Below are 12,443 nucleotides of genomic sequence, written 5' to 3' on the forward strand. Positions count from 1 at the left end.
AGCCGCTTTTGGTTTTACAGTTTATGACAGGTAAATAAAATACCATAAAATGTAAATAAAATCAATAGCATTATCAACCTCAAAAATTGCAAAGTATCTACAAGGTTGCAGTGACATCATTACATGTAAAGTGATATTAATAGAGTATAAAACCCTGACCCAAAACTCTGGCCTGCCATCACAGTTTCTGACTCAAACTGTTCCCACACAGGCGTGTACGCATAGAGTGCGTAATTGAATTCAGTACATGCATTTTTTTAACCAAATTAATTAAACTAAAAAAGTAACTTGCTTTACTTTTTTTACAAAGTAACTCAAATATTAATGTGTACATTTAAAAAGTAATGCGCTACTTTACTCGTTACTTCAGAAAAGTAATATTATTACGTAATGCACGTTACTTGTAATGCATTACCCCCAACACTGGGTGTCACATGCTGCTATGACTGTATAACGTTGCCGGCTTTCTATTGGCTGATTCAGAGGTTAAGGGCGGCCATTTTAGGTTGAAATCATTGTAGTCCTCATTTTGCGGCACTTAAGTCAGCACTTAATAATGGGTCTTACACTTTACTGAAAGTTGCTTTCAGCTTCTTTATAAACGTCTCCTATTCTCAGACTGGTCCTACTCATTACTAAGAAATTTCATAGCTTAAGACTATACTTAAGAGCAATTCTGAGATGTTTTATACAGGCCCAGCCCAGCCCTATATCTAAAAGTGTCCTGCTTTACAGTAAATTATATTATTCAGTATTAAACTGACACTTTAATGACACCATGGGAGCTGAAGAAATGCCAAAATCAAAAAGTTAAATAATTAATATTGAAAAACCGTGAGCTGTCCAAGAAATGTACAGTGTGTCTCATGGCTAAATTGTAGGCTAGCTCTTTTAGAAAGGACACCAAGTAAATTATTTCTGGGGTTGTTGTTGGTACATATTAGTTAAAAGAACAGGTAATTTGTCACATTATCAAAATGCGTAATTTTTGAGGCAGGGTTGAATTTGTGTATTTGAATAAAGAGACCTCCAAACCAAGCTTTACTGTTTTAGGGTAATGATATGGCATATGAATTGTGACGCTAGGTGGTGCTAGTGTTTTGTACAATACACATAACCAACAGAATTTGAGATATAGGCCAAAAGTACCGGTTCTGTATTCATTATACTGTATAAAATGATTATATTTTACACAAGGCTGTCCTGAGATGATTTTTAATATTTATGCCACATAAAATAACATTCCAACATTTCTGGAATTTCATTCCATACAGATACATGCATAGCAACACATTTTTTGACAACAATCTGTTTAGCAAATGTTACAAGGTCTCATCTGTACCAAGTGTAAACCTTAATCTTTCAGTAATACTTCCGTAAATGCATCATAAAGACAATTTCTGTGGTCCATGTATAAAAGGTACCTTTTTGTAATTCTGCTTTTAAATGTTTGATCTTTTAAAAAGTATTGCATTTGAAGCCAAATATTTAAAAAGAGACCATGAATCAACAAACACACGTACAGATCACCTTTTTAAGAAGAGTTCTGCATTAGAAAAACCATACCGAAGCATAAAGAAACATCAAGGACAAACTATACTTAAGGGGGTGGTTTCGCAGACAGGGATTATCTTAAGCCAGGACTAGGCCTTAGTTTAATTAGGAAATATAACTTGTTTTAACAAACATGCCTTACCAAAAACATTACTGGCGTGCATTTTCAGCCAAACAAGGGGCACTGATGTATTTTAAGATATGTCAGTGCAAGTTGTTTTCAGTTTGGACAGCTCTTACATTATTATTTTAGTCTAGGGCTAGTCTAATCCCTGTTCTGGAAACCGCCCCCTACATGTATCGATGATTATTCAGAAGAAGAAAAAACTTGATTGGCAGTACTTAAAGGCAGGATAGGCAGGAACCATCCAAAAAAAAACTTCCCTACAAACTTGTTTAAACTGTCCCCATATATCAATACACAAGTAACATGCAAGCACTCTGAAAAAGAGAGTACAAAAATCAAGTGTCTGTAGACCTCTCACGACTGCCCCAAACACAGCCAATTTTTCCGTTTACTCCACCCCTCCCTTCTGGGTTTCTTCTAAAGCCACGCCCCCAAAACACATGAACGCGCGACACTGACAGCTTTGCTGGGAGAAGGATTTACCTCAGACGAGCGGAGAGGAAGGAGCGTGGTGCATGTAACAACATCATGCACAATCACATGTAATAATACACCTAACTTTATCACTATTAATATAAACAGATAGGATGGCTTTTAGTACTCACTATTAAGCCAGTGTTTTGCATGGCAGTGTTTCTGTGATGAAAGCATTGTTGACTCTGATGAGGACTACACTCCGGACACAATACCGCTACCGCATCATCGACTCGAGGAAAAGCCACGTGATATTTACTCTCGATTGATTGCTTCGTTTATTCCTTTTTTTGCCTTGTTTGCCTTCGCTGACTGGATATGCAGGTACTGTGAGTTGTGAATGCACTTTCTCTGCCATACTTTTGCTCTTCTTAGAGTGCCTCGTGCGCATGTGTGGGCAGATCCCATAGCAACGGGTGGTGCCATGGTCGCGAGAGAGAGTGATATTCGCGCAAGCCAATAATTTGTTTCGTCCCGAATGGAAATAATTAACTGTGTTCAAAACAGTCGTGAGAGGTCCACAGACACTCCAGTCCTATACTCTTTTTTTCAGAGCACCCACAATTAAATTATGCATCTGTATACAAAGACAGTTCAAACAAATCTGCAAAAAAGCTCCTTTAGATAACTCCTGCCTACCCTGCCCTTAAGGATGTTTTGAGACATTGGACAAAGCAAAGGTTGGTCCAATATCTACATTATTACTTTTAGTAGAATTTTCATCATTGTTTTACTATTTATGTGGCTTCTCTCTGTTTTTCTAAATAAGACATAAAAGACAATGTTTGTAAACTTGTTTTAATTACAAATCTGCATCACTTAGAGCTGGAACTATTAATAAATAAATACTTAAACACACAAAGTATTACCACACAATACCCAACAAATATATCAAAAATCTTCTATGAAATGACTGTAGATTAAACCTGCTGATTTGATTGTCTGCCTGCTGGTATGTAAACCAATACAGAACTGTATAAATGTTGTATGTAAGTGACTATTAGGGAAAAACTACTACTTGTGAAAATTGAGAATTTGAAGAGAACCGGACAAGTGGTCATGTTTAGTCTTTGCAAAGGATGGCCAGAAGACTCACTTTATCTGGCTGTTTAAAAAAAGGGATCGTGTTGGGCACTGTGATAAAGGAGCTCACTAAATGTGTCCTTAAACAGTTGAATGAATGGAAGCTGGTATCCTGTTATTATACTTCCAAATGTCAAGAGTTCACAAATGTAATGTGAGAGCACATTTTTCAAAGTCAAAACTGGATGTGGGCTCTCAAATGTTTGCTTTCGTTTTTTTGTCCATACTCGGAACTGTGTGACATATGATCGCAAATCTCTCTGCTCTCTTTGTCTTGGATGTGCTATAGACTTTTTACGAGTAGACGTCATAGTTACATCATTGCAAGTTGTGCGCGCAATGTGATGGCAGAAAATGAATTACACACATGTGAAACGAGCAAGATAACTCACTAGAAAATGTCTTGTTGTGCTGTTGAGTGTCAAAATAGGAATACCAAAAAAAGATGGCCTTAATTTTTATAGTATACCGTCGTCAAAGACACCATTTGAAGATAATCGTAAGTGTTTATGGTTGCAATAAGCCCTTAAATGGACAGACTGTAGTAATGAAATCATCTGAAAATCTTTTAATAATTGGAATAGAAAATAATTAGAGAAGATGTCCGATGTTCTGTTGAAGTCTGTTCCCTCTATGTGTTTCTTATAGCGTTTTCATCACGTTGACTTTGTCAACCAATAGACACTGAGTCAACAATCTTGAATAATTAAATTATACAATGCCACATTAATAAAATTTTGACTATGAATGGGGCAATTAGATGACTGGTTACATAAAATCTACTACTCAATTATTATCTAATTTTGAAAGATTATATGTCTCTTAAATAGGGTGGCCATTCGTGCTAGTTCCGCAAGACACGTCCCGAACATGTTTTCGGGTTCGTTCTCCAGAAGTCGTGTTGCTCGACCACATACGTCATCACATTTCAGTTAAAATACATTAGAAAATGAAGATGTATTTCTTTTAAGACATACAATCATTGTAGTTTCATTCTTACCTTGAAATGTAACAGTTGCTTTTCTGAAATGAAACCCGAAATATTAAACCTTGATGACGTATGCGGTCGACCAACGCGACTTCCGGAGAAAGAACCCGAAAACATGTTTAGGACGCGTCCGGCGGAACCGGCACGAATGGCCACCCTACTGTTAAAGTGCACTTAAATTGCACAAAACATATTTTTAAGTCCTGTAAAGTCTGATATTAAAAGTGCAATTTGTAAGATATTTGCAGTAAAATGTCCAAAAACCACTAGGCCAGTGTTATATATTTTGTCCAGCTGATTACTATCAATAGCTGTAATGTTTTTAACTACTTGTAAATCGTGAGAAAATTGCCATTCAAAACATTGACACGGGGCAGTGCAGTCTCCTGTCAATGACGTTAATATCCACGTGAGCCTTTGTCACCGCCTTTACTGACGTAAAAACCACGTGACAACAGTGGTCGAGTTCGAAAAAATAAAATGGCGGCCAAGGAAGTGACTGGAGCACAAGTTTAGTGTAAATAAAGGTATATTTTCACTTTTTACACATTTTAATTGCATTTCTAGCAAGAAATTAGTATTGTAGTTTTCAAATATGTGATTAGTTATCAGAAAGGCGCTCTCTGTTTATATTTCAAACACGCTGCCTTTGAAGTGCGCCTGAAAGCCTTTCTCTGAGCTGCCTTCAGGCCCCCGAAGTCATCGCCTCATGGGGCAGCGAGGCAACAAGTCACTGCCTTGAGTTTTCAGACGCAGCCAGTGTCGTGGACAAATGCGTAACTATGCGTTAGCGCCTGTCGGGCTACTCGCTTGCTTATGGACTTATGGATTACTCTTTACCGTCTGCCCCTGGTTGTGTCAGCAAAGACAGCTCCCGTAAGCGTACGGGCCAACCAAACGACCCAAGAAGAGTTTGGAACAAAACGAGAGAAAGAATGAGGAACAATTTGGTGTTGCATTATCTATATGGAGAGAGCTTCGCGACAACATTTAACTAGACAGAGATTCTGATCCTGCTTGTGTTTTACGCGATGGGTGAGTTGTTTTGATTCGTAACTCTTCAAAAAACTTATGCTATTATATTGATCCCAACATTAGTGTGTAGACTGTAATAAGCGCGTCTTCCCGTGGACGATATGCACATCAAGAGGTATTGTAAAGCAATATAAATGGTCATTTTAAGACACTTAACAAAAGATTTGTACTGTCAATACATTATGTGAAAAATCATTGTAGATTGTAAGTTGAAAACTTAATTCTGTGCTGTTGTTAACCATTGAATTTGGCCTAATACTGTAACATCTATGACTAACAATTTAGCAGTTTTGAACATCACACATAATGAAATAAACAATGTCATCAAACGCAACATTTATAAGACTTGATTACCTTATCCGTCAACATGATTTCTCGTTCGCGTCTGATTGATGGCCATCAGCGGTTGAGTTAAAGACTACAAATCCCATAATTCCACGCTGCTTCAGAGCGTCATTAAACAACGCCATTTGATGTTTTGTGTTTTGGTGCCATCTAGTGGTAAAAATTTTACGTATTCCACCTTTAAATGTGTTCTGCATGTGTCACACCACAGAGAAATTTGATATTATTAACCACCCAGCCAAATTTGAATGATGGAAAAAACGCCAAATAAAATAAGTTATCAAAATCTTGGAAAATGAGACAGAATTTTCTGCTTTCAAATGCTAGGGGTGTGTCCACTGTGTCAGGGGCGGGACCAGGCACAGTGGCTCAAGTGCATCATTAAGGCACCATTTTAACCCCAAATAATTCTCAAAAAAGAAATGGTGAAAAACTGCAAAAATTCTGCAATTCAGTACTACATAGTTTTTTTTACTACATAGTCTTTGTGGAGTGTTTCAGCAATTCATGTCTAACACATACCTGTCAAGTTTTGGATTGGAAAATAAGGGAAATTTTCCAGGGCCCACCGCGAGCAGTCCCACCACCTCATATATATATATATGAAGAGCATTTATTTATAAGACTTATTTGCATATTTTCTGTTCATTTAACATTGCTTTATTCCACACATTCTTTTTATTTCATATTTACAGTTTTTCTTTTCATTTCGCATAACTTTTCTTCGCTGTTTTAGTGAGATGTTGTAGAAATTTGTTGCAGACTTTGTATAGAGAGTATTCTATAATGCAACAAAATGGCTGGTTTTCATAGCGGCTGCCCACGAAAAACGTGGCCAGAGTGGTTAATTTTACATGAGAGTAGAGCGCAAACAGTTCTGTTGGCTAACGTCATCCTATTCCTTCTGGTGTAGCGTCCATCATCCGTCTGTTTTATTTTTTTCGTTGTCACTCATCATCTGAACTCACACGCTAACCTCCTGACAGTTATCGCAAGGCTAGCGACAGAGCTCAGATTGGGAATGTATTTTTTCTCTGCCTGGGTCATTATTATATTTTTAATAACGCAGGTTAAAATACGGGTGATTTACGGGAAAATACTAATACGGGAGGACGGCGGGAAAGAAGGGTAAAACGGGATACTTGATGGGTATGGTCTAACATTTATAGTGTGCTTTGAATTTTTTTTAAGGTTGACTTTACAAGGACTTAAAAATATTGTACATTAAAAACCAACTGTTTTAGACCGTAAGTAATAAATAATCGTCATTTAGGAATACTATTTCAAACTGGTTGCATCTGGTATGGTTTTAAATTTCAAACAAAATGCAACGTGTCATCAGTTTGATTTAGTACAAACCCTCTTAACAAATCTTGTCTATTATTATACTGTATATTTTGTGTCATAAGGCTATTCTCTTGAACTCTTAGCACCAGACACAATTTGAGCACACCAAACATTTTGAGAGCCACCACTTTCTGAGAGAGAGTATCTTTCTGTGACCACCTTGTATTTGGGGGCACACATCTAGTTTTGTGCTATAGCTCAAATCGAGTGCTCCTAACATTTGGCACTGATGTGGAATGCTTTCAGAACTATTTTACATGCTCTGCTGTGTGTGATGAGCAATAAAACTTCTTGTGTGTTATAAAATTTGATAGATTGTTAAATTGGATGTCACATGGGCGGCAGTACTTAACATTACTAGTGGCCGCAATGGACCCAGTCAATACTTTCTTGAAGCTTGTCGAGTCCTCCTCGGTTTGTGGAGATGGCATCAAAGTGGTTCTTTCCTTATAGCTGATGGGTCTGTCTGTGTGAATGTCTGGTGCAAGAGAACTGTGCTTATTCTCTGTGTCTCCTGACTTGTCATTAAGTTCATTTATGAATGACATCTTGCCCTGGTTCTCATCTGTGCTCAGATGGCTACCGTCAGGCATCGGCTGATCTTTTTCCCCCTCACTGCCTTCATTAGGACTTTGTCTTGGTTCACTCTGTGTGACAAGCATCCCTGTCGCGTAATCTGTGGTTTTGATTTCATAGTATGGCCAGATTTGTTCATTTGGTTTCATTTTCTTAGTGCTCGAGGGCTGACACAGGCTCTTCGGGTCATCTTTTACTGGGATCAGATGGTCTTCACTGTCAGATGATGCCACTGCATTTAGATTCTCAGTTTTTACATGTAAGGCTGGGATCTCAAAGCGAACATTCTCTGAGAGGTTGCTAGTATTATGCAGGCTTTCCTTTTTGATGTTTGCACAGATTTTGTTATCAATGGTCGAATTTTGCAAAGTGGTGCCTGGGCAGAAGTTTTGTTTGTGCTTAAGATAGTCTTCAACTTTGTTAAAGCTTATCTTGCACACAGCACACTCGTGATAATCCAAAAGGCCTTTGGGTGAAAGTATAGTGTTACCAAAATGTGGTATGCATTTTTTACTCAAATCTATAGGTACATCGCATTCCTCCTTACATGTTGTAGGGCTTTTTGAGACAAGAGCTGATTTTGTTATCGTCAGTGAGGCCTCTGGATATTTGGGTACTAGACCTTGCATCATGTTGTATCTCTGTGGGTCTCTGAAACTCTCCACTGTGCCTTTTGTCATGTATGGAGCTCCGAGAGTGGTAATACCAAAAAACGATGGCACACCCATAGGATGCATCTGTTCTTGTTCAGGATTCGCCAGTTCATATGCCTTTCTTCTTTTACGTGCACGAAGCGTCTTCTGATTGGCTGGTCCTTTATTGTTAGCACGCTTCACGTTAGGATCGTGGCGGGTGGCACAATAATACTGCTCATGCACCATGAAGGTCTCATGTCGACTAAAGGTTATCTTGCAGGCCTCACATGTTGTCTGGTTGGGGTCTATGTCATTTTCTGTGGATGGCATGTTTGGGCTTTGTAAATCCAACTGTGTGCCATTAAGCTTCTCCGGTGCACCAGGGGGAGTTGATGATTTCTTAACCTGCCCTAAGAGTTTATCTAAAACTTTTCCACCTCCAGTGGGATTGCAAGGGGCGGACTCACAACCTTTAACCTCAGAGGGGTGGCCAGCATTTAGCACAACAGCCAAACTAGCTCCAGGTTTAGGACTCACAGCACCTGCTGGTTTATCCAGAAGTCCAGGAAAATCATGCAGCTTGGGTGTGTGTTCCCAGTGACTGTTGCAGTAATGCTTCTTGTGTACCAAATAATTATCAAGGTTACTGAATGAGATATTGCATTCAAAGCATGTTGCCCCTTTAGGCACAAGCGTGCTGTACATTAGTGGTGGGTAAGTGTTCACTCCGTGACGTAACCTGCGATGGACCAACTCTGACATTTTGGCCAAAATCTCAGATGCCTGTGGGCCCACGGTAATATCGTGTGAGAATGGGACATGTGGCATGAAATGAGGTATGGGAAAGGCAGGAGGCATGTGGTGTTGAATTGGTGAAGAGGCCAAACGGGGACTTGAAGGCTCCGACTTCACTCTTGAAAATGAAACACTGGCCTTGTTTCCTGAGTTGCCCTCACTCTTAATGGATGTCTGGGCACTTTCTATGGTTTCTGGTTCAGTTAATGGGCCGCTTTCAGGACTTTCCTGAAGGTCTTTCATGTCTGAATTAGCTCTACATTGTGGAGGGCTGCCTTTATGGATACTTTGAGATTTTTCAGCTTTGTCTTCTTTGGTGGGTGTGTTGCATGTATCATGTAATTCCTGATGTTTGGTCATTTCTCTGGGGGTTTGGAACGTGAAGTGGCAGTGACCACATTTCAGGCCAGTGTTGGACAGATGGGTAAGAATGTGGTGCTGGAGTGCCATAAGTGTTTCAGCAGTGTAGTCACAAATTGTGCATTTCAAATGGCCTCCATTGGAGTTCTCATCTGACTTGAGACCTTTAAAGATACAAGAAAACAAAAAGAAGGCTTAATACAAGTCTTTAATAAGAAGCTTTGCTATCACTCAGATCATTGACAGTGCCTCCTGGGTTAGAGCCAAGATACATCACTCTGCCACACCAAGTGATGGTACCGCACCTATGCAGCTGATGGGAGTTCATATTTATCTCATGACGTAAGTTACACATAACATTTGCAGTTAAAGACTTAAAACATGAAATGTCATGCTTTAGTCTTAATGGGTGAGATGATTACTTGGGAAAAAGTCTTCCTAATCTTACTCACTATTATGTGTGGATAAGTGCATTTCCAGGGCATGGGAGCCTGCAAAGATCATATTGCATTGTGGGTATGTGCAACTGCGGAGCATTTGATGGCTGATATTGGCGCTTTTCTCTGTGGCCATCTCGGGGTCCCTTAGCCGCCCACTGCAGTAATACATAAGATGTGCTTGGAGGTTCCTTTCACTCCTAAACCAGATGCCACAAGCCTTGCAGGGGAAGATGTCTTCTGCAAAGACAGAAATGGACACAAGTGTATTCATACTGGTATAGTGAGTTTTGAAGCTTGTGAAAAGTTCAAATGCATAAAGGGATTTTCCTATTTTGCACTGTACAGTAAAACCTAAAATAATAATCTAAAATAAAAATTAATGAACCTAAACTCAAAGGCATATCAGTACTAGCTGGATGTTGGAGTGCATAAAACCAAATAACCCAAGCCTTCAGAGGCCGTCAAACATACATTCGCCTCAAACTCTTGTGAACATTCTCTTATCACAATAAGAGAATGGACAAAAGGTAAATATCTAATTCCTTCAGAAAACTGAAGGTCATCCTTGACCCTTGGTCAATTCCTTATCTATGGCATGCATGCACATCAGAGCTGTAATGACTCTTTGACATCAATTTCCATTTTTAACGAAACACATTAATTAGCGTATCCACTGTGTGATAATGCAGCACTCACTGTTTATGATAACACCGGGCTGTATGGATGCCATGGCTGCTTGCTGAGGAAGAAGCTGGATGGAGTCCAGCTGTCGGGCCGGATACATCCCTTGACCACAGGGAGATTGGGCTGGTGTTTGAAGATGAGAGTGCAAATCCACCACACAGGCAGTAAGTTCATCTCCCTCCGTAATGTTTTTTGTTGTGGAGCACCATACATGTTCTCCTGCAAGAAATCAAGTGAAGCTCTAGGTAAAAGTGAGTTTAAAGAAAGTTATTTTTGGTTACGTAGAGGTTGAGGAAGAGCAACCTGATTTTGTTCTGTTTAAAAACATGCTTTTGTTTATTAATATGATAACATTAACTTAACATTAAAGGGTGGATTCCCGGACAGGGATTAGCTTAAGCCAGGACTAGGCCTTAGTTTAACTAGGAAATATAACTAGTTTTAAATTTTACTTGTGTGCATTTTGAGGCAAAAAAGGGCAATGATGTATTTTAAGATATGTCAGTTTTCAGTTTGGGCAGCTCTTACATTTATTTTAGTCTAATCCCTGTCCGCCCTACTGAAAAATCCAGATCCAGCATAAGGTGGTAGCTGGTTTTAGCTGGTTTACGCTGGTCCTCCCAGCCTGACAAAGCTGGTCATGCTGGTATTCCAGCATGACCAGCTAAGTCCAGCTAGACCAGCTTAAAATGTGACCAAAACACAGCTAGACCAGCTTGCTACACCAGCAAAACCAGCTTCCTACACCAGCAAAACCAGCTAAAACCAAGCTGGGGACCAGCTAAAACCAGCCCACCAGCTTATGCTGGTCTTAGCTGGATTTTTCAGTAGGACGGGAAACTGCCCCAAACAATCTTAATCATGAATGTTGCGAAACATCTGTGAAATCTTTGAAAATTAATCGGCATGTTAATGCAATGTACATGCAAACCTCTGCAAAACATATTGACAACATTGAGTAAAATAAGTATTTGAACACCCTGCTATTTTGCAAGTTCTCCCACTTGGAGTTCGTGGAGGAGTCTGAGGTTGTCATCGTGGGTGCATGTCCACTGTGAGAGACATGGTAATAAAGGAGAATCCAGAAATCACAATGTATGATTGTTTGACTGTTTGTTTGTGTGATACAGCTGGAAATAAGTATTTGAACACAGTCAATGTTAATATTTGGTACAGTAGCCTTTGTTTGCAATTACAGAGGTCAAACTGTAGTTTTTCACCAGGTTTGCACACACTGCAGGAGGGATTTTGGCCCACTCCTCCACACAGATTTTCTCTAGATCAGTCAGGTTTCTGGCCTGTCACTGAGAAACATGGAGTTTGAGCTCCCTCCAAAGATTCTCTATTGGGTTTTGGTCTGGAGGTCTCCGGCTGAATTTATGACCAGTCCCGCCCACTTCCGCAACCTGCCTGTTCCACTCCCACCCGCGCACGCAATATTTGTGTCCACTCCCGCCTGCTCCCGCAGATATTTTCAGAGCTTGTGAAAACTGTACACAAATGCTCAGACTCAACATTTGGTCAGATGAACATCAGAATAACATACATTCAAAACTATTGTGTTTAAATTTAGGGATGTGCACAAATGGTCGAATATTCGATCTGCAATAATAATTTGAATGGAAAAATGCTTTTGGAATGTTGGTTTGTTTGTTTTTAATGTGCCAGTGCAGGATTAATGCTACTGCTCATTTAATGCTTTTCACTTCATGTATTGTATTTTACAGACTTTAATGTAAATACCTGTATACATGAAAATTAATTTGTATGTATTTCTGATTTGTTTTGGAAATTCAGATTGCAGACTAATTTAAGTATTTAGAGTTTTAACAACGAGTTGTCTGTTTTTGTCCAAAGACTCAGGTGTTATTTAGACGTGCTTCTCCGCCGCATCAGGGCACATCATGAGAGATTTGTTAGCTTTCTGTTATGTCCTATTTTATTTTGTTAATACTAAACGAGACGGACACAGAAAACGAAACGGAGAACATTTATTATAG

General features: G+C 39.3%; 1 protein-coding gene across 1 annotated transcript in view; it reads right to left on the minus strand.

Moving 5' to 3' along the window:
* Window positions 1-1,184: 1,184 nt before the first annotated feature.
* Window positions 1,185-12,443, minus strand: part of zfpm2b (zinc finger protein, FOG family member 2b) — a 157,771-nt gene continuing 146,512 nt past the window's right edge. Inside the window, exons 6-8 of the mRNA XM_055219489.2 lie at window positions 10,456-10,662; window positions 9,772-9,996; window positions 1,185-9,483 (exon numbers count right to left, since the gene is read on the minus strand). Coding sequence (XP_055075464.2) covers window positions 7,202-9,483; window positions 9,772-9,996; window positions 10,456-10,662 — 2,714 coding nt within the window. The 3' untranslated portion in view covers window positions 1,185-7,201. The remainder of the gene's footprint in view (window positions 9,484-9,771; window positions 9,997-10,455; window positions 10,663-12,443) is intronic.

Source organism: Misgurnus anguillicaudatus, chromosome 20, assembly GCF_027580225.2.
Source record: "Misgurnus anguillicaudatus chromosome 20, ASM2758022v2, whole genome shotgun sequence".
Lineage (NCBI taxonomy): Eukaryota > Metazoa > Chordata > Actinopteri > Cypriniformes > Cobitidae > Misgurnus > Misgurnus anguillicaudatus.